At 33.8% G+C, this 23,941-nt stretch overlaps 1 protein-coding gene across 1 annotated transcript in view; it reads left to right on the forward strand.

The window, feature by feature from the left end:
- The window catches only part of LOC131075439 (DUF21 domain-containing protein At2g14520), a 107,163-nt gene extending 93,870 nt beyond the window's left edge, over positions 1-13,293 (forward strand). Inside the window, exon 11 of the mRNA XM_058012278.2 lies at positions 13,117-13,293. Within this exon, the coding sequence (XP_057868261.1) occupies positions 13,117-13,167 (51 nt within the window). The 3' untranslated portion in view covers positions 13,168-13,293. The remainder of the gene's footprint in view (positions 1-13,116) is intronic.
- Positions 13,294-23,941: the final 10,648 nt, after the last annotated feature.

Genomic DNA, 23,941 nt, shown 5'->3' on the forward strand with positions numbered 1-23,941 from the left:
TCCTAAGGGGTCATTTGGTGTTGTATGACCCCTATGGACATCATATGACCTGTTAGGATACCATATGACCCCTAATGACACCATATGACCCCTAACAACACCATATAGTGTCATAAGGGGTCATATGGTATTCTATGACCCCTTATGACACCATATGCCCCATAGCGACACCATATAGTGTCATTAGGGGTCATATGGTGCCTAAGGGGTCACATGGTGTCGTTAGGGGTCATATGATGTCCTAAGAGGTCATATGGTGCCCAAATGGGTCATAGAATACCATATGACCTCTTAAGATACCATATGATCCCTAACGACACCATATGACCCCTTAGGACACCATATGAGCCCTAACGACACCATATTGTGTCTTGAGGGGTCATATGGTGTCACAAGTGGTCATGTCATGTACTAGGATGTTAAAAGGGGTCATATGGTGTCCTAGGGGGTCACATAACACCATATGACCCCTCAGGACACCATATGACCTCTTAAGACACCATATGGTGTCGTTAGGGGTCATATGGTGTCGTTAGGGGTCATATGGTGTCCTAAGCGGTCATATGGTATTCTATGACCCACTAGGATGCCATATGAGCCATTAGGACACCATATGACACTATATGGTGTCGTTAGGGGTCATATGGTGTCGTTAGGGGTCATATGGTGTCATAAGGGATTATATGGTGTTCTATGACCCCTTAGGACACCATATGACCCCTAAGACCACCATATGGTGTCCTGAGGGGTATATGGTGTCGTTAGGAGTCATATGGTGTCATTAGGGGCCATATTATGTACTAAGGGGTCATATGATGTTCTATGACCCCTTAGGACACCATATGACCCCTAAAAACACCATATGGTGTCCTAAGGGGTCATATTATGTCCTTAGGGGTCATATGGTGTTCTATGACCCTTCACGACACCATATGAACCCTTAGGATATGCCATATGGTGTCCTAAGGGGTCATATAGTGTCCTAAGGGGTCATATGGTATTCTATGACCCCTTAGGACACCATATAACCCCTAATATCACCATATGGTGTCCTAAGGGGTCATATGGTGTCAGAAGGGTTCATATGGTATTCCATGACCCCTTAGGACACCATATGACCCCATACACCATATAATTCCTAACGCCACCATATAGTGTCCTAAGAGGTTATATGGTGTTCTATGACCCCTTGGGACACCATATGACCCCTAATGACAACATATGGTGTCCTAAGGGGTCATATGGTGTTCTATGACCCTTGGGATGCCATATGAGCGCTCAGGACACCATATGACCCCATACGACACCATATGACCCCTCACGACACCATATTGTGTTCTAAGGGGACATATGGTGTCCTAAGGGGTCATAGAACACCATATTACTCCTTAGGACACTATATGACCCCTAATAATGTCAAATGACCCCTTAAGACACCATATGGTGTCGTTAGGGGTCATATGGTGTCCTAAGGGGTCATAGAACACCATATGACCCCTTAGGACACCATATAGTGTCCTTAGAGGTCATATGGTGTCCTAAGGGGTCAGATAATGTCCTAAGGGGTCAAAAAACATCATATAACCCCTTAGGACACCTTATGATCCCTAAGAACACCATATGACCCTTAACGACACCATATGGTGTTGTTAGGGGTCATATGGTGTCCTAATGGGTCATAGAATACCATATGACCCCTTAGGACACCATATGCCCCTAATGACACCATATGATGATGTTAGGGGTCATATGGTGTCCTATGATCCCTTAGGACACCATGTGATCCCTTAGGACACCATATGATGATGTTAGGGGTCATATGGTGTCTTAAGGGGTTATAGAACACCATATGACCCTATAGGACACCATCTGACTTCTTAGGACACCATTTGGTGTTGTTAGGGGTCATATGGTGCCCTAAGGGGTTATATAACACCATATGACCCCATGGGACACCATATAACCTTTAACCACACCATATGACCCCTTAGGACACCATATGGTGTCATTAGGGGTCATATGGTGTCATGTGGGGTCATGTGGTGTCCTAAGGGGTCATAAAACACCATATGACCCCTTAGGACATCATATGACCCCTTAGGAAACCATATGACCCCTTTGGACACCATATGGTGTAGTTAGGGGTCATATGGTGTTCTAAGGGGTCATAAAACACCATATGACTCTCTCATATATATTCCTTACTCTCTTATTGTCTCTCTCAATTCTCAAGGTCACCATGAACCCCTAGGACACCATATGACCCCATAGGTATTGTTAGGGATCATATTGTGTCCTAAGGGGTGATAGGGTGTCCTATGACCCCTTAGGACACCATATGATCCCATAGGACACCATATGGTGTCTTTATGGGTCATATGGTGTTCTGAGGAGTCATATGGTGTCAGATGAAGGATACCATATGGTGTCAGATGAAGGATACCATATGGTGTCCTTTATGGGTCGTATGGTGTGCTAAGGGGTCATATGGTGTTGTATGATCCCATAGGACACCATATTGTCTTGTTATGGGCTATATAGTGTTTTAAGGGGTCATATGGTGTCCTATGACCCCCTAAGGGGTCGTTAAAGGTCATATTGTGTCCTATGACCCTTTAGGACACCATATGACCCCTTAGGATACAATATGGTGCCGTTATGAGTCGTATGGTGTCTTGAGGGGTCATATGGTGTCTGATGACCCCTTAGGACACCATATGACCCCTTAGGATACAATATGGTGTCGTTATGGGTCATATGATGTCCTAAGGGGTCATATGGTGTAGGACACCATATGAGCCCTCATATGGTGTTGTTATGGGTCGTATGGTGTCCTAAAGGGTCATATAGTGTCCTATTACCCCTTAGGACACCATATGGTGTCATTATGGGTCTTATGGTGTGCTAAGGGGTCATATGGTGTTATATGACCCATTAGGACACTATATGACCCCTTAGGACACCATATGGTGTCATTATAGGTCGTATAGTGTGCTAAGGGGTCATATGGTGTCATATAACCCCCTAAGGGGTTGTTAGGGGTCATATTGTGTCCTAAGGAGTCATATTGTATTCTATGACCCCTTACGACACAATATGGTGTTGTTATGCATCGTATTGTGTCCTAAGGGGTCATATGGTGCCCTATGACCCCATAGGACACCATATGACCCCTTAGGTGTCATTAGGGATCATATTGTATAATAATTGGTCATATGGTATCCTATGACCCCTTAAGACACCATATGGTGTCGTTATGGGTTGTATGGTGTCCTAAGGGGTCATATGGTGTCCTATGATCCCTTAGGACACCATGTGACCCCTTATGATACCATATAATGTCGTTATGGGTTATATGGTGTCCTAAGGGGTCATATAGTGTTCTATGACCCCTTAGGACACCATATAACCCCTTACATGTTGTTAGGGTTCATATTGTGTCCTAAGGGGTCATATGGTGTCCTATGACCCCTTAGGACACCATATGATCCCTTAGGTGTCGTTAGGGGCCATATTGTGTTCTAAAGGGTCATATGGTGTCCTATGACCCCTTAGGACACCATATGACCCCTTAACATACCATATAGTGTCAATATGGGTCATATGGTGTCCACAGGGATGATCTGGTGTCCTGTGACCCCTTAGGACACCATATGGTGTTGTTATGGGTCATATGGTGTCCTAAGGGGTCATGTGGTGTCCTATGACACCTTAGGACATCATATGGTATCGTTATGGGTTGTATGGTGTCCTAAGAGGTCATATGGTGTCCTATGACCCCTTAGGACACCATATGACCCCTTAGATGTCGTTAAGGGTCATATTATGTCCTAAGGGGTCATATGCTGTCATATGACCCCTTAGGACAACATATGACCCCTTAGGTGTCATTAGGAGTCATATTGTATCCTAAGGGGTCATATGGTGTCCTATGACCATTTAGGACACCATATGACACTTGAGGACATCATATGGTGTCGTTATGGGTTGTATTGTGTCCTAAGGTGTCATATGGTGTGCCCTTAGGGCACCATGTGACTCCTTAGGTGTTGTCAGGGGTCATATGGTGTCTTATGACCCCTTAGGACACCACTTGGTGTTGTTGTGGGTCGTATGTTAAGGAGGAGGGGAAGAGAGATAGAGAGGGAGAGAGAGAACTATCGAGGGCACATATAGATAGGCAAGAGACCTAGATTTGAAGAGAGGAGTGCGATAGATAGAGGGGGATAAAGAGAGGTGGGTAACAAGACCTATATGCAAAGGTAGATAGGTGGAGAGGAAGGGAGGGAGAAACCTAGAGAGGGGAGAGAGGGTGGGTTGGAGAGTTAATGAGCTAGACAATGAAGAGAGAGAATAAGAGAGATAGAGAGATAATGAGAGAGTGGGGGAAGGATATATAAATGGAAAGGGGAAGAAAGGAAGGGAGAGATCTAGAGAGGGAAGGGAGAGAGAAGAGAAGAGATAGAAGAAAAAAGAGATGAGTAAGAGGGGATGGATGGAGAGGTAGAAATGGAGGGAGCAAGATACCTAGAGAATGAGGAGATGGATCTAGGTTTGTAGAGAGAGAAGAGAGGGAGAGTGTTCATAAATAGATAGGGGCAAGGGAAAGGGGGAGAAAGGTGGAGAGGGAGGGAGATAACTAGAGGGTGGACAATTAGATAAGTGAGAAACCTAGAGGGGGAGAGAGAGGTGGGTAATAATATAGGGAGGGAGAGGTAGTGAGGTGAATAGGGAGGGAAGGAGAGCCCTAGATATGGGGAGAGAGACGATAGAAGGGATCGGTAGTGAATAAGAGAAACGAGTTGGGGGGGAGAGAAATAATAAGAGAGTGAGAGAGAAGAGAGAGGAAGGGAGTCAAGGATATTAGGGTACAAGGAAGGGATGGAAGGTAGAGAGGGTAGGATATACCTAGAGAGGAGAGAAAGAAGTGAGAGAGACATGAAAGGGAGAGAGATAGGTGTAGAGTTTAGGGAAGATAAAGATAGTGAGATGCGGATCTAAAGAGTGCTAATAGGAGAATGTTGATTATTGAAATTTGACTAAGTATGAAAGTCAATATGATCCTCTAAAAACAAGAATCTACATTACAACTCCTGTAGAGTTGAAACCACTCTCAAACATCCTACCAATATATACATGAAATATAACTTAAAGTGACTTATACTTAAATATTATATTTCATGTATATATTTGCATCACAAAACCTTCAAATTGGACAATGCAAGACATTTGGCGTGCGCCAAATTTGGCGCTCGCCAAATGGTCTGCATTGGGAACTACCAACCCTTTGGGTTGGATTGTACTTGGGCATCCAACCCAAAGGGTTGGACGACCATTTCAGGCCCGAGATGTGTTTTTAATAGAGGATTAGAAAATTTTCACATATTTTTGGCCGTGCTCTCCATCAGGTTTGCACGTGTTTCAATAAAACTGAAAAAAAATACCATAGAGACCTCAATCTCCCTCTTAGCTATCCAAGCATGTAATTCTTTTCACATTTTGATTTCGTTAAGGCTTTCATCTATAATTTCTTTTGTTAGGGTGTTCGTTTTTGGTCAAAAACCAACATGCACTATTTTGGGTATAGTTTTTTACACGTTCATCAGATTTTGAAGAAACTTACATTTTTAGAAACTAGACTCCATTCTACATAATTTAATTTTTTTTCTTTTCATTTTTGATTAGTTATCAATGATTTTAGGGGGGAGCACACTCAAATTTCTGTTTTTCAGGATGTGTCCACTTCAAAAATTAGTAAAAAATCATATACTCATTAAAAAATTAGTTGAAAAATTTGGAATAAACTACAAGGTGTTAGCTAATTTCTCACTGAAGCGATTTTAAAAATTAAAAAAACAAGTTAATATTTTAGGGCGGCCACAACAAACGCTATGTTATGTTTTTTGCATAAAAACAGGACCACTTTTTGTGGCCCCCCTTTTTGAAGCCCTTAATCTCCACCATTTAAAAAAAAAATTAGTAGTTTAGAAAGTAGACTCGAAGCACTTTGACTCTTGTTCTTGTTGCATCTTCAAATTTGGAGTCTAACTATCTTCAATTTGTCATTGAAGTTCAAACTTTGTTGATTTCAGAAAAAAAGTGGCATCTTAAGACCCTCTTTTGGTACCACAACTTGGTGCACATACCCATATCAAAGGTGTTTTAAGGCTATTTGAGTGCTATATAATGGATATATGGGTTTAGAAATGATCCAAATGGTATATGTGATTTCTTTTTCTATATCCTTCTAATTATCATACCCTTCTCAATCCTAAAGAATAGATTTAAAAACATCGAAAATGTTTAATCTCATTAGATTAAACAAGATATATATTTCATATATTAGCATCATGGATGTAAGCCTCTCCAAAACAAGAATGATCAAACTCAAAACCATTCCCATTTTAGGAAATCATCCCAATAATATCTCCAAAACTTTTGATAAAGACATAGCCTAACACTCCTCAAATGAATCTTCCAAAACTAGAATCTATACTTCAAGATTCATCTCGAAAAGAAAGCATGAAACATAATGCATCTAAAAGGAATGAGCTAAACCTTTCAAATGATTATTCATCAAGTAGATCAAGAGAGGGGAATGAGAATGCTCCTCTAAGATATACCAAGCCTCATAGACTTTCTCTAAGAACAACCTCCTCTTGGGTCCATCAAGAATTCATGTCCATATTTAGCTGAAAGGCTTCTCGGTCTTCTTGCTCAAATGTTCAAAGAATAATTATCTCAAAAACTGCCTCACCCAATGTCTCCAAATATCCATGGGCATCTACAATCAATCAATCCATGCTAAGCTCCAAAAACAACACAACAAAATCATAAAGAACCTAAGAAAATGACCAATATATTCAATATAGAGAGAGATAACAAGACCACTCTCAAAAGTTCCTTGACTACAAAATCAAGAACCAATTATGAGGACATGATCTCACATCCCCTCATAAGAACATCATATGCTCCAAAGAACATATGATGCTTCCAAGATCATCTATATCATGTTAAAATTCCAACTAGTATCAAGAGTAAACTAGGACACAATGGCAAATCTTCCTCTCAATAAGGATCACTTGTCAAAGTCAACAACTCATAAATTGAAACCTCAACCAAATACTCCCAAGAGTTCTCCATGGCTAACTAGGATTTCAATAGATCCAATCACATGAAGATAACCATCTCCTGGAAATGAAGCTGTAAATGTCAAAGAACTCAAATTGCGGAAGATAATGAATCCATAATCACTTCCGAAGATCCCATTGAATGTAATGTCCCCCTTCTAATTGTCCTAGAGTTTACCCTAGAATCACCATTGCAACAAATTAGGGTAAGGGTTACATCTTTACCAAGTAAAATATCTCTCTTAAAATAATGTGATTGTGGAATCAAATCCTACAATCATAACATAAGAAACATAAACATATATGCATACACATGATACTCATATAATATCTATAACATCATTTCAAATACAGAAAATTGTGAAGTCTTTGAAAAGACTCTTTTTTGAAAATATAGATTTATTCCTTATTTATCTTTGATGGCAGTTATGGTAGAGGCATGACAGTCCACCCTTCCCAAGATTGCTTGTCCTTAAGCAATGTAGGTTCCTATGAACTGAATCATGAAGGTCCCAAACTAACCTTGGATATTTGTGTTCCTTATTTAATTCGGTTGACCCAATGCTTACACAATATCATGGATATCTCTTTGCTTTAAAGTAAAGTGATCTTAACTTATATTAAGATGAGGATTAGAAGTATGACACTCAAGGAACATCGAATAACTATTAGGAATGTGTTTATTGAATCCTAACTGTTTGTATGATAGTTGTACCCTAATATTTTTAAAGGAGCTTGACACTATGATGGATTGTTATGTTTAATCATGCTCTAAATTTTTTATTTATTTTTAATGGGTTTTAGTGATAATCCATAATGTGTGTTAAGCAACTTATGAAATGATAAGTGCGGTGTAGTGTCAAAGAGTTATTAAGTATAACTCATGATTGTGGTAGTGATTTCGAGGAAACCTGTTCATGATGGGTGTACAAATATGTCTACATTTCTTGCTTTATACATTGTTGAATGATTATGTCTAAGTTAATGATAATTGGTGATACAAACTTCTCAAAAATGTGCCAGGGTCTGCAACATTTATGAAAGAAGTTTGAGCCGAATAGGTCTAGAAGATGCTGTGTAACTTGATGTCAATTACTCTCTATATAACAAAAGTTTGATACTTATTAAATTTTACATTGATATATAATTGAATTACCATCTATCTTGGAAACTAAGGTATTTAGTTATGAAGAGGAGGTCCAAATTGCATTAGGATCCTCGCACTATAGGAGTTTGGAAATGCATGATTTTCTATGTGACAACAAACTCTTTAAGCTTACCAACTATGCATTTGAACTTTGGGCAATAGGGTTTGAATCAAGTGGATTTCAAAAGAGAACTATGAGGTTTTGTGTTCTAAACTTATCACAACATGCTCTAGAGGATGGTACTGTTATTAGGTGTTGTTCCCCACATGATTTTATGGTTATTGACTTATGGATTTAGTACCTTGATATTGTTTTTCATGAATTTATTGTGAATGTCCCTTTCACTTTTTATAGGCATCCTCATTATACTCATCAAGTTCTTTCTTTGGCACATTCTTCCTTCCTAACTTATAGATTATCATGGTACAATCCCAATGTTGTTTTTACTATTGTTTTATTTGTGGACAAAAATGTCTTCATAATATAAAACTTGCACCCCGTCTAATTTAAATGGAGTGTAGCTTTTGAAACATTTTTAAGTATTCATAAAACACTCATGGAATAAACTTGTTTGGAGACACATCAAACATGAAGCATATACATTAGGAAGGCACATACACCCATTAAGTACCCATGCCGAAAACATAATTGGAAGTATTCACTTGAATATGCGTAAGACATGAGTCATACATGAATGCATGCATAGCATGAAGTATGCACCCCATAGGGCATCAATCACATGAAGGCATGGATCATACGTAAGTCTTGAATCATACACATGGATACGTGTAAGACATGAATCATACACTTGAGTACATGTAACACACAAGGCATGAATCAGACACATGAATTCACTTGTCATAAAGTATACATGCAAATACATGTATCACATAAAGCATGAAGCATACACATGAATTCACTTAAGGCAAGAAGCATATATGTGAATACACAATGCATAAAGCATGAAGTATACACATGGATGCACTTAAGTCAGGAAGCATATATGTGAATACACATAGCGCATACTTAAATTCACTTAAGTCATGGAGCATATACTTGAATACACGTAGTGCATGAATCACACACCCAAAATCACTCAAGTTATGAAACATGCATGTAGTGCATGAAGTATACGCATGATACACTTAAGGCATGATGCATACATGTATAAAGCAAGAAGTATACACATAAATACACTTAAGACATGAAGAAAACACATGAATAGATGTAGCACACAAATCATGAAGAATGAAGCAACATGAAGCATTATACATAGATACATGCAAGACATGAAGCATAAATGTATCTAAGGCATGAGCAATATGTAAGGCATAAAGTATCCACATAAGGTATGAAGTATAAAACCACATCAAGCATGAAGCCATATAAATACACTCTAGGCATGCAACATACATTTGAAAGGCACATATATATAGGAGTGCAATGCTGGCCTGTTTGATTTTACTTCACTTAAGAAGAGTTAACCTTAATAATATGGCGGTTAAGTATGTTTGTCTCACAGGTTGGTAGGAATGGTGCTTTGATACCATTTGTAATGTTCTCTTGCTAATTGTCCTAGATTTTTCCTTAGAATCACCATTGCAATGAAATAGGGTTAGTTAGAGTTACATCTTTACCAAGTAAAATTTCTCTTAAAATAATGTGATCCTAGAATCGAATCCTGCAATCATTACATAAGAAGCAAATACACATACACATGATATTCATATAATATCTATAACATCATTTCAAACACATTAGGGTGTGGGGGAAGAATCATGATAGGTCCACCCGAAGCCATTCTACACTAAGCCCAAGAGCAGAACTTTGGCCCTCTTGGCCTCAATGGTAGGCAACATGGACATCCACTCGATGTATCCTACCTAGTGGGGTGCTTGTACTTGCTTTCACTATCCTTGCTTCATCTCCTATGATGAATAGCCATCATTATAGAGTTGGGGAGGGGATCATAATGGAAGTTCCTCAATTGTCCTATCTAAGCCCAAGAGTGGAGCTTTGGCCCTCCTGGCCCCGGTGGCAAGCAACATGGACAATTACTTGGGGTATCCTACCTAGATGGTAATTCTCATACACCTTCCTCCTATACATGATGGGAGGTTTACAAGCAGATTTTTGACATATGCATTTTATATCTAACCATATTTATATATGACTGATAAATAACGTATAGTCAATATTAATACCACAAGAGAAATTGTTAGATTACTAGATGCTAGTAGTATCCGTTCTGAAATAACCAGGGGTCTATTGCTTTCCTATGCCCGATTTGCATATTGTCTTATTGTTTAACTCTTGTAAGTGCTTCTGATCTGATGATTCTAATTGGTGAAAATATTCTCAATTCCTGAGTTTGCTTCTTGTCACTGACTACTGCGCTTGATCCTCAGTCGATGATCCTTAAGATGTATTATTGAATGATGACTGATTTACTAAAGAGGGTTTAATGATTTGTGATGATTGTTGATTGTAACCTTATTCGATCTGATGCTATTGTCTGACTCGATGTAGTTGTTTATGTGGAATTATTCTTCGATGATTAATGCTGTATCTATCGCCTGCATTCCCAATGCTCTTGAATTTTACTTGAATTATTCAAATGTTCTATTTCTTGTTTTGTATCCCATGGTCCATCTTCTTAGAGGTCGATCTTCCTTTCTAGTCTTTCATCGCTTGAGGATTCATGCCTCTTTTTATTTGTGAGGGTATCTCTTTTGTCATCGTATCCCTTGTGGTTACTTTGCCTTAATAATCTCCTACAACCCTTGATATGCTTGTTAATTCCTAGGTGTGATCGTACTCCATTTTACTGTTGTCTCCCTAAACTAAATCCACAATTGAGCATCATAGTCAAGGAACTAAATAACCGTTCCTACAAATCCATGATAAGTTATTTAATCCATTTTAAATAAAAGAACATGTTTTTTTTTTTGGATAAAGGTCTCTTCTTCTTCAACAAAGGATTTTCCCTTCTAAATAAGTTTTCTTCCTTTGTTTCATGTCTTTCATGTTCGCAAACCTTCTCATCAATCATATTTGAAATAATTTATATACAATTTTTTTGATGGAGGTTTGTCCACAATTTTGTTTTTGCTATCATGAGAACCAAGGACTGAGAGTTATCCATTCCACACTTAAATACAATTTAAATTAATTTAATGTAATAAGAAAATATGATTACGTATTTATCATCTTTCTATCACTTAAGATAATTCTCTTCACACTATGCGATATTTTAAAAGAAACCTATTAATATCAAAGACCTTAGCTATGAGTGACATCCTCTTTATATGAAGAAATTCATCCTATTTTATGAGTTCAAAATTATTAAGAATATGAATTGAGAGTTCAATAAAAGGATATTGAACCAACTTAATAATCATTTTATCATCACTTAATTTTTTGAGGTAATTAATTATATTAACAATAAAAAATATTCAATTAAATTAGTTTAAAATTGTAAAGTGGTAGATTATAAAATTAGGAAGGTAAAATCTTAAATAAGGATGTATGTTAAATAGTAAAATTTTAATTTTATCAAAGTATTAAATAGTAAAATTTTAATTTAATCAAAGTATTAAATAGTAAAATTTTAATTTTACCTTAGTATGTAGATATGCCAATTCAAATTTAAAAAATTATATTTTGAATTTAAATAATTGATAGATTTTTAAATATCATTTTTTAATCTATTTGTTCTACTTTGTTTTATTATAGGTGGGGTAAGAACAATGATAAAATTGTTGGTTCTAATGATACAATGAATTATATGTGTTGTACCTTTTATTCTGAAACATGAGTGTGTGAGAGATTCTCTATATGTATGGTTAGATTATCATGTTATAAATGTTCATTGGATTTCTTTAATGTGATTTTTTAATACTTTGAGTGTTTTTATTAATTAAGAACCAACCATGTAAATTTTTACATTGGTGAAGTGCCCTTAAAGTTGGTGAAATGCCCTTAAAGGTATTGTTTTCCTTGGGCAAGTTCTCTTCACTTTATTTTATTACACCTTTAAAATATTGAAAAAAATTACAAAAATGGTACACAATATTTGGCCAACTTTCGATTCTCTCTTATTTGTTTGAAATAAACCGTGTAAATAAATAATTACATTTTTTATATAAGGATCATGTAGTGGTTAGTACTTACCTCAAGTTTATTACTGTAATTTATTTTGTATAAATAAAATCTAAATAATGTTGTTGCATTTTTATAAAATTATATTTAATAATGTTGTGTATATAATTGAACTTATTATTTTTTAATAAAATAATAATATTATTTATATAATTATTTTAAAATTTTACAACTATTAAATCAAAATATGTTTAATAAAGATAGTAAGATATTTAATTAATTTAAATAAAATAAATATTACTATCATAGTTGTGGTTTTATGTTATAGAGTTTTGCAACAACATGATAAGAGATCCAAACAATTAAATGATTATGTGTTAGTTTTTTTTTTTTTTTAATTAATGTTTTTAACAAATAATTCTAAATTATTTTATAACAAATTTAAATATTGATTTAAGGAAAATATATCTAAGATATATAAATATTTAAATCATACTTATCAAGACAATTTTATTCTTAATTGAATTTATACAAATTATTTTAAAATATTATACTTTATTTTATTTTATATTATTCTTTAATTTAAAATTAGAGTAAATTAAGTATTGTTGCAACTTGCTTTCATTAGTAATGGTCATATAAATAATAAAATAAATATTTATATTTTTCAATAATATAAAATATTTAAATAATCTTTTTTTTTTCCAAAATATTGATTGATTTTTTTTGTGAAACAGGGGGAGATTTTGGATGAGACAGATTACAATCATGATAGGCATTGTCAATAACTATGTTTCTTTAAATTGAGGTTGTACATGAACTTTGTTATGCATTCCTCTAATTTTAGGGGCATGGTGCTCTAAAAAAATGTAATAAATTTGTAATATATTAAACGTATTAGTGCCTTTCTTTTATGTCACAATATTCATATTTGGTTTTTAATAGCTTTATGAAATTATTAAAAATCACATGTGAAAGTAGAATGATAAGGATACATCTACAAATATACACGGGTATGTGCAGGATCATGGTAGGCCAAACTAGGTCTTTAAGTGGCGATGAAAATTTAGAATAATAGAGTTAGGCAACTTTACATGAAAATTTGAATAGGTGATAAACATAATTTCAAAAATATCTAAGAACATAATTTGTAGCATATTGAATGTAGTTTTTAAGCTAGTAGTTTTTTTTGAATAGAATTAAATCTATTTGGTGAAAATTTGAAATTTCTATGTAGTAGCACCAAAATTTTAAGCAAAAAATAAAAAGCAAGTGTACATTAGACCAACCTAAGTACAAGCAAAACATGATATTTTTTTATGAAACTTTAAATCTAAGTAGATGACACATGCTTAGACCTACCACATTTTTTTGTAATTTTTTCGAGTAAATAATTAGTTATGAATTTTGTATGAGAACTTTTTAAAATATAAAAACTTGTATATTTGACATCAGTACTCGGTCAAAACTTCATGAAATTCATTTTGTTATTTTCTAATCCTATAATATGCAAAACGTAGAATGTGGTGCATCTTTTGGATTCAAAAAATGCAAAACCATTTGAAAGTTAGGGACTTTTTCAATCAGCCTATCAATCAAGACTTTAGTTATAATGCATGTAGAAAATCAATAATAATTATTTATTAAATTCAAAACAAGGTAAATTTTATATTGGTGTACAATTAACAATTTCCCTAACAAATCCTTTTCGTTTCGTCAAATTCAAACTAAAAAAAAGGTCCTCATCCACATGGGCGAGGTCTAGAAAACTAGGGAAATTTCTAGGGAAAACAATTGTCAGAAAAAAAGGATATCCGTTGGAAACAAATATCTGTTTTTTAAATCTAAAAAATGGATATCCATTTTGAAAAGCCTAGAAAAACACACTTTTGTAAATTGGACATAACTTTTACGTTTTTCATCAAAATTTTGATTTATTTACAGGCATTGGAAAGATGATTCAGAGCTCTACATAATGGACTAGATATGTTTCAATATTATGCACAAACAAATAGTTATAGTTAATTTAAATTCATCCATCATTTTAAAAAAATCACATGGTCACAACTTTTGCATATGAATTCCCTCTTTCATGATTTTTTTTGTAAAAATAATTTGAAATATTAGATGAGTGATTCTTTTTGAGTAAAACACATTAAGCGTGAATTATATTAGATAAGGGAAACATACAATAATAGAGATATATAGACTAATAGAGACTGATAGTAAACTAATATGGAAGAGCTGCACAAAGTATGGGAGTTGAGCTAGACCATTGAGGTAGCAAATGAACTAGATAGGAAAAGAGAATGAGGAGCATTAAACTAATCAAGAGGGGAGAGATCATTGCTTAGTGAACTTCAATGACAACCTTGGATTGAACTTGTTCAACACTGTTGCTAGGCCAAAGAAGAAGTTTCGAATCATACTCTTGCGAGCCTCTAAAAAGAGGTTCTCATTGTTTGCAAAGAACATATTCATTGGTGCAAAGTCATCATTTATGACACATGACTTGAAGAGGGTCCACACTTCTTGCATTTTCTCAGCCTTACCCTTTGGAGCGATGCCAAAAACTTCTTCTAAAGGGCATGAGATCACACCAATATCAATTCCTCCAAAGGCTTGAGCAATTGTTCGCCAATATTGCTTGGATACTAGATTGTTTCCCACCATGCATACCCAATCAAGGAATGCAACTGTCTGCAACAAGGGAGTGAATAAAAAACCATAAATTTGACAATCATGAAGGTGGGTGTCTCGACTACCAAAATTGTATTAAAATATTCGAGTAACAGCCATAGGGGCTTCACTGGCTAGGAAATATTATATCATGTGCATTCATATTGGGGGGTTTAATATCCCCAAAAATGAGCTCAATATATTGCCTATCTGGTTAAAATAGGGGTTTTTTTAATTCGAGCTATGAAAAATGCAATATCTGGTGAAAATAGAGGGGTTTTCTATTTGGTTTGTGTATTGGGAGGGGGTGACAAAAATAGAGTTTAAGGCAATATTTTTTGAAAATAGGGGGATTCTTTAGTATGCCATGAACGCACGTGATATAACCCAAGTTCATTAAGTGAAACCCTAGTAGTAATAGCTTCCCATAAATCTTCATCCTCTGATTGAAAGAGATATTGACATTGTTGCAAAAGAGTCTCGTTCAAATACATGTAGTTCACACCGAAATAGAGAGCCATATCAAGCCAGTAGTAGAGAGTCTTTGTTGAATGGGCATTTGAATTAGTGATTAACAATAATTTTTTTATATATTTTACTAAGAAGGGTAATAAATTTTGATAAACCATCATATCTCTCTATTCCTTTCTCTACCCCCCCTCTCTCTCTCCTAAGATCTAAACCTATCGCTCCACCTCTCCTTTTCTCCCTCTCTTTTTTTCCCTCTTTATACTTCTCTAGACCTATCTCTCTAATTCTAGTTGAATCCCTTATTCCTTCTCTCTCTCAAGCTCTACACTTATATTTCTACCTCTTTGTAGCTCCACCTCTCCTTTTACCTCTTTATGTATCTCTCTCTAGACCTATATCTCTTTTTCTAGTTGTATCCCTCATTCCTTCTCTCTCAAGCTCTACACTTATATTTCTACCTCTTTGTTGCATGCATTCTTGAACATTAAGTTTATTAATTTTTGGCCCTATCTTACCCGACTCCACTGCTAGCCCATAAAGCTATACTTGGTTTTGCCATTAAAGTAATTGAGAAGAGCTTATCACAAAGAGAATGGTTGGGTATATAAGGACAAATAGAGAACATTGTTGGTTCTAAATTATCTAAAGAATTTCGGCTTGACCATACACGACAAACAAATATTCAAGAGATATTATTAAAGTAATAAATACATGGCAGGACATTGATTGATGAATATTATTAAAACAGAAAATAATGTTAAATGAAAGTATTGATAAGTCATTTAGTCGTGAATTCATAGGGAAAAAACTATCATATTTGTCTCATTTGATTTGTACTTGCAGCTGTTATCCTAAACTTTTATTAAGATTAATATAACTAGCGCTTGTACCTGATGGAGGTTCAAGGGTTACACCGATAGTAAAATGCACTTTGAATATTATATTTAGGGGATACCATCTACTTTGAGTAATTACTATAAGTTATACATAATTTTTTATAATATACCATGTTTGTAAAATCTATGCAAACGTTTATCTTTCAAAACCGATAATATTGAATGCATTTGTTGCTTGTTGAGTTATTTTCTTAAGAGTTGACACAATTAAAAATATATATATTTTATAGTACCAACCTCAATAATCTGTAAACTTAATCATGCCTTCTCTTGTCCTCTTCATCTCTTTGGATTTTTCATTTCAACATGCTGAACAAACGCTTCTATAATCCAAATTAAGTCTATTGGTAGGCAACCCTTTTGTGAAAGAAACATGATTGTTGCATGTTAAACTCAACCAAACTAATGATGTGCACAAAAGGATTCATCCAACTGAAAATTAATAATTTCACACTTCAACAAACTAATTTGAAATAATTTAATAAATAATTTTAATACAATATAATATTAATATAATTGTATTTAAAAAATTAATAAATAATTTTAATATAATATTATATCAGTATATAACTTTATAGCTAATCTGAAAAAAAACTTATATAATATTCATACCTAATTTTTCATATGTTTACTTCCATTTTCCTTGTTCAATCTTGTAGTATCCATTGTGAAATATTAGTTAATTTAGATAGTAAGATCTTAAATATCAGATTTTAATTATTGTTTATATACCTCAACCAAATTAATTCTCTCAACAATTACCATGGCATAGGCGTCTATGCAATTGAAACATGGCATATTGCAAGATAGCTCACGTGTCTTGTCTAGGCGTCTATATTTGGATGCATTCGGCTAAAAGACCTCACATGCCTTTGCTTATACTTCAAAACGTTTCCAACAAATGCATCAAGTTTTCAGGTGGCAAAATTTAAGTGTGAGATGTGCAAGATGCTCTGATGACACCTAATGGGATCAGAAACAAGAGTGGATTTTTGTTGGGCAGCTAGTGTGACTGGCATTGTTTTTGATATTGTGTACAACCATAGGAATTCTTAGCCACCTATGGCATGATAATATGGTCATGCCTGGATATAATGAAACAGGCAGCCATGATAAATTGCCATACTCCATATTTTTGCATAGACAAGATAATCTATAGTAAATTGAAATGGCAGTAGTAGACAAGACAGTTTGTGGTAAATTGAGTGACTCAAAAAATTTGTAAATTAATGAATTTTCTTTGTTCTATACATAACAATCATAGTCTGAGTGATTCAAAATAATATTGAGTGATTCAATGCTTTGTCAATTGTAGTCTGATACATTGTGTTAAAGCTTTAGCAATTTTTCCAGTTTGTGTTGAAGGTTGTTTTTGTATGCCATTACAAAGGATGCCATGAGAGTACCAGACAAAGATATTTTTGACAGTCCATGGGAATCAAGAACATCACAATCTAGCAATAAACATGTAGTTATGTGTTAATTCCTGTTAACTTGGCTTAGTTTCTTATGAATGATGGTGCCATTACACTAGAATCTCCTGGACACAATTTTTTATTTGATTAATTCACTAGAAAGACAAACAAGGGCTACAATGCAATTATGGTCCCTACCAAATACAAAAAGAGCCAAGCTTTCAAGACCAAGAAATGAAAAAGATCAAATGGTGCACAGAGAGTTGACACTGAACTATTCCAAAGTGTAATTGTATATATTTGCCGCCTCCTTAAAAGAAAAGTACAATACAAATCCAATGTTTCTGTTAGATTACAGAGTGAATAATTTTTGTGAAGTTGTCTCCCTGACCGCTATTGATATGATGTATAGGATTATAACATTTGGAAATTTCAAACAAAATATTCTATCGAGTATAAAGTATTAAGATTTCAAACAAAGTAATGATGATAAATGGAAATCTTACTACAGGTTTGCACAGGTGTAGGTGTTTTCTGCCATGACCCACTCTGCAATATGGTATAACCATTGATTTCTATATCGCTTGAAACACTCGAATAAAAAGGAATATCTGGGACACCAAATGATGGAGAACTTGTTACTGCGGAATTGAGATCATGAAGAGAAATAATAGAGTATAATATTGTATTTGTACAAATCACTTGTGCCAAATTTAAACACACACAGGTAGTGTCTAGCACTGGTGTGAACCATGCCTCCGATTGAACACGTTGCAGGGAGATGACAACTGTAGCATCCATCCATAACAAGGGAGATGAAATGGTAATTGTTAAAGTAATTTAAAAATAAAATTAAAGTGTTTTTAGGATGCATAAAGTTTGATATAATATTGAGATTTTATGTTTTTGATTTTGAAAAGTGTGATTTCTAATTATCTGAAGATTGGAATAGTTGTCTTGTCTGAAGATTGATTGAAATAGTTGATTTGTTTGAAAAGAGTTGAGTTTTTAGGTATGAGACATTTTGGTAAATATAGATTTTTGACTGTAAAAATGATATATAATTAAATAGTTTGGAATTTTGTCATGCATTTGCATCTTTATTATTCTTTCTAATAATATTCATATATATCTTTAGAATTTTTTTTTTGTTATAATTCAATTGTTTTTTTATTAAGGTAAAAAGGGTTTTGAAAGGATCTAGAACCTTTCACATAAGATATAGCATTAAGCACAACACTATAACAACTATAACAAGGAATTATAAAAAAAAGACAGCAGCAAAACAACAACTAATCACAACTGAAACTCTAACGAGCCTAAAAGCTACCAACAAATAGTTAACCCAAATCAGAGTTATAATCTAAGTGTTTTCATTATAGAATTTGATTAGTTATTCAAATTATATATAATATTGAAAACCTTGAGATGACATTCATCCCGAAAGCCAGTGTAATTATATGCTTCTTGATAGTGATGCTCTAAATTTAATTTAAAACAGAAAGTGGGTATTTATAAACATAATGATCTTATCAATATCTTTCTTTGTTATGTGGATTTCATGACTACTTAGATTCTACATCAGGGGAAAGGATCCAGTAGTTGAGCACCCTAATTTTGCGCTTCTCAATTTCAAATCACTCCCAATTATTTTACTGTAGCTTATTTGGCTAGTGCCCTGCTTATAACTAAGGTTTGAGGGCCACATCATCAAATATGATGTAGCATCAGCATGCTCTTTGCCAAGATGTCCAAAAGTGACACCGATATTTGTACAACAGTGGATTGATACTTGTGCCCTGATATGGCATCACATGATTCATTGCTTTTTAGTGCTTAGGGATACATTTTATTCAATTATGGGTAGTCATCATCGTAATCACAACTTTAAAGTCACAACTATTAGTATAATATTATCAAAAATATTGCACATTATAAAATCAGCAAATGCTATCACAACTATTAGAACGTGCTCAAATACTGAATCCATTCCTCTATCCAAATCAATTATTTTCACCCACTTAATTGTCTAACCAAACTATTGAATTCAGTTAATAGACAGGAATGCAACTTGGCCAGGACACAGTGAACTGGAATGGGACTTTGGTAATTCTGGTAAGGATGAGAGTACAGCAGACACGAGCTTAATTAATAGAATGAAATATGAATCAAACAAATTGTCTATTATTGTCTTTGGTTAATAGATTGAAATCTGATTCAAACAAATTGTTTTCGGTTGATAGACTGAATCTGATTTAAACAAATTGTCTTTAGTTGATAGACTGTATCAACCTGATTCAAATTGACCGTCTTTCTTTAGTTAAGAGACTGAAATCTGATTCAAATAAACTGTCAATCTTTAGTTAACAGACTGAAATTTGATTGAAACAAATTATCTTTAATTAATAGATTGGAATCTGATTCAAACAAATTGTCTTTGATGAATAGACTGAAATCTGATTCAAACAAATTGTCTTTGCTAAAATAGACTGAAATATGGGCGTGATGATGGTTGTAAAGATAAGAAAACGGCAGATATGAGCTGCATGGCGTTCTTTGATATCTGTTAATCATCATTGGTTGTCTTTTCAATTCCTTTATTGCTTGAAAAATACTCAGCTCTAAATTTTAGAGTACAAACTACTGCAATTTCTTTCTCCACCACCCTCAAGAAAGCAAAGCGAGGAAGACTGATGAGTAAACTTTTGTTACTGGCACACAGTGACACGTTAGACTATCTGATGGACCACTTTTAAGGAAAGCAACTTATACAATAATTGTAAAAGACTTTCAATAGAAATGGGATTATTTTAGTCGATAGAGTACTTTATTCTGACAAACCTTCCACCAGTTTCTACATTTCTCACCTCGGATTCTTTCTGATGTTGTCAGAAATTATTAGCTGATACAATTGAAATAAAAAACGCCACCAGAAAACCTGTCATTTTCACTTTAGCCGTAACATGATTTGAATAGACAAGAAGAAACGGAAAATCGCAAAGTGGACCAAATTAACCTGATCTTGAAAAAAATGTCCGACCATTTCAAAAAAAATCTGGTCGGAAGAAATTTATACGAGATACGGGTTTGCCTTCTCCTAGTAGTTACACATGTGTATTACCACGTCTCGGGTTTGACATACATCTAAGTAGAGAGCTTGGTCAAATGCGAAGAACATTTGTCATGGCTGTCGATATGTGTAACTGTAAAATTATATGTTAGTGAAATTAAAATCTCTGTAATGATCTTGGTACATTCTGCTGAATTCATCTACAATTATATTTTTTCTTTAGGCATTATGTCATACAGTTCACATGCCCTTCCAATACATATGTTTCAGTAGCTATTGTTTTTGTACGCAGTCGAGCCATTCTGGATGGTTTAGTTTTCATCCTAAAAGAATTTGATCGTCCTTGTTAACGGAAGGCACTGGTTTTGTGGGTCGATCGATTATTGTTTCCATATATGAGTATGGAATATATACCAGCTACTGCAATTAATTAGTCTAGATCTTAATTTTTTAAAAATTCACTATCAAATCGTTAAAACATGTTTAGTATTTAGTTCAATTATGAATTAGTTTATTGAATTCAATTATGAAATGAAATATATTTATTATTTAATTTTTTTATATTCATTTAAACATTAGCATGTTGTTTTCAAATCAACTTCAAATGTTAAGCTTATTACTTCTTCAAAAAACTTCAAATGTTAAGCTTATTACTTCTTCAAAAACTTTTATAGTGTTCAATGGTTTTCAATTTAAATATGCTTTTTAAAATAAAGTAGTAATAATTTTTTAATTTTTTTAGTAATTGAGATACTTTTCATATTTGAAAATATTTCAACATTACAAAATAAATTCATTGCAATTTCTATATTACTAAATATTTTTACAGTCAAATGACTTCTCATATACCTATTTGTTGTGCGTTGTGCTTTGTGCTTTGCTTATAAATAAACTAGCCAAATAAGTTGACGAATGCATGAAGAGCATATCCATCTCTATGCCCTTTTGAGTTTGTTACTTTAGTACTTTTTCAATAATAATATTAGTGACTAGATTTTGATTTTTTAGTGAATTATATCTCAAGGCTTACAAATAAACGTAAAATTTTACAATAGAAAGTGACTATTTAGATAATGAAAGATGTGTGGTCTTTTGAACATTTAAGAAATATTCTATATGAGTTTAGCAAGTCTTTTGATTTAGCAAAAATAGTTGTTCCTTATTATTTCTTTTACATAAGCAAAACACAAAGCACAACAAATAGGTATATGGGAAGTCATTTGACTGTATAAATATTGAGAAATATGGAGATGCCAATGAATTTATTTTGTGATGGTTGAAATATTTTCAAATATGAAAAATATCTCAAATAGAATAGAATATATATCTTAAATATTCAAAGTATCAAACATCTTTCATTATCAAAATAGTCACTTTCTATTGTTAAACATTATGTTTATTTGTAAGCCTTGAGAGATAATTCACTAAAAAATCTAAATCTAGTCACTAATATTATAATTGAAAAAGTACTAAAGTAACAAACTCAAAAAGACATAGAGATCGATATGCTCTTCATGCATTAGTCAACTTATTTTCCAAACCAAAATTTGACAAACGGGGTAAATAAATTATTTAAAAAGAAACTTTACTCAGTACTATTTTAGAGTTTGGACATTTTTCCCATTACAAAAATGATGGAAAATAGGTTAGATTATAATTGAAAAAGTACTAAAGTAACAAACTCAAAAAGGCATAGAGATCGATATGCTCTTCATGCATTAGTCAACTTATTTGCCAAACCAAAATTTGACAAACGGGGTAAATAAATTATTTAAAAAGAAACTTTACCCAATACTATTTTAGAGTTTGGACATTTTTCCCATTACAAAAATGATGGAAAATAGGTTAGGAAATAATTTTATTTTCACTAGAAGCAATCAAATGGAAGACTAAAATATACAACAAAAAATAATAAAATATTATTCTTATAGATAAAAATATAATAACATATGGGGATCACCTTGTGGTGTAGTGGTGTAGTGGTTGCACTATTAATGGTGCAACCAAGGTTCAAATCTCCGCTTGGCCCAAATGGTATTTTTATTTAAATAATTTATTTGTAAAAAAAATAATATCTACTTCAAAATTAAAATATTTTAAAAAAAAATTAAAATGAAAATTATTTATAAAAGTTAATTAAATTGTAAATAATTTTAACATTAACCTTTTAAATAAATTAGTAAGTCCAAAAATAATTAATAATTCTTTAAACACTCGTGAGAAAACAAAGTATGTGATAATAATTTAATTTAATTTTTCAAATCATTAGTACTTATTCACTATTTATTTTAAATTTTTAATTGAAAAAATAATAATATCTACTTCAAAACTAAATCAATTTTAAAAATATTTATTAACCACTAATTATTAAAATTAATTAAATTTTATAATATATATATTTTTTTCAATTTATTTATTTATTTATTTTTCAATTTTCATTGCTCTGCAATCTGGCGAAATGCGAAAACATTATCTAGCGAGCTTGTCAAGGTTTTCGGCGGGGGGATGCAGACAAGTCTTTGCCACATGCCCGAGGAGCATCTCTGTCTTCAGCCCGCCATGTAAGAAAAACCCTGCAACAAACGAAAGACGGTATTCGGTTTGCAAAGCGGGCGAGTTTGGGGAAAATGAAGTAATTAGGGCAAAAAAGGCCGATGCCTTGTCACTACCCTCCGACAGAAATTGGCAAGTCTTTCGCTCGAAAAAGGCCAAGAAGAAGATGGGCGAAAGTAGAAACATGTCTTTAAACTTCGATTGGCACAAATCTACAGCCACAAATCATTATCCGGCTACTGGGGCAAACCTGGTGCCGCTCGGGAAAGTTAGAAATTTTGAGCCAAAACCTAGAACAAGGCAGAGGCAAATATGTAAAATCCCGGCAAATTTGATGGAACCCCAATACAATTTATTTAGCGAATGTGGGGTTTTTGCAAAATGGGCAGGAATTGGAGAAGATACAGGAAAAATTATTGATTGGTGGATGGCCCTATACCCGGGACAGGTAAGTATAACTATCCCGGAGAATAATTTT

The sequence above is a fragment of the Cryptomeria japonica genome, chromosome 3 (genome assembly GCF_030272615.1).
Source record: "Cryptomeria japonica chromosome 3, Sugi_1.0, whole genome shotgun sequence".
NCBI lineage: Eukaryota > Viridiplantae > Streptophyta > Pinopsida > Cupressales > Cupressaceae > Cryptomeria > Cryptomeria japonica.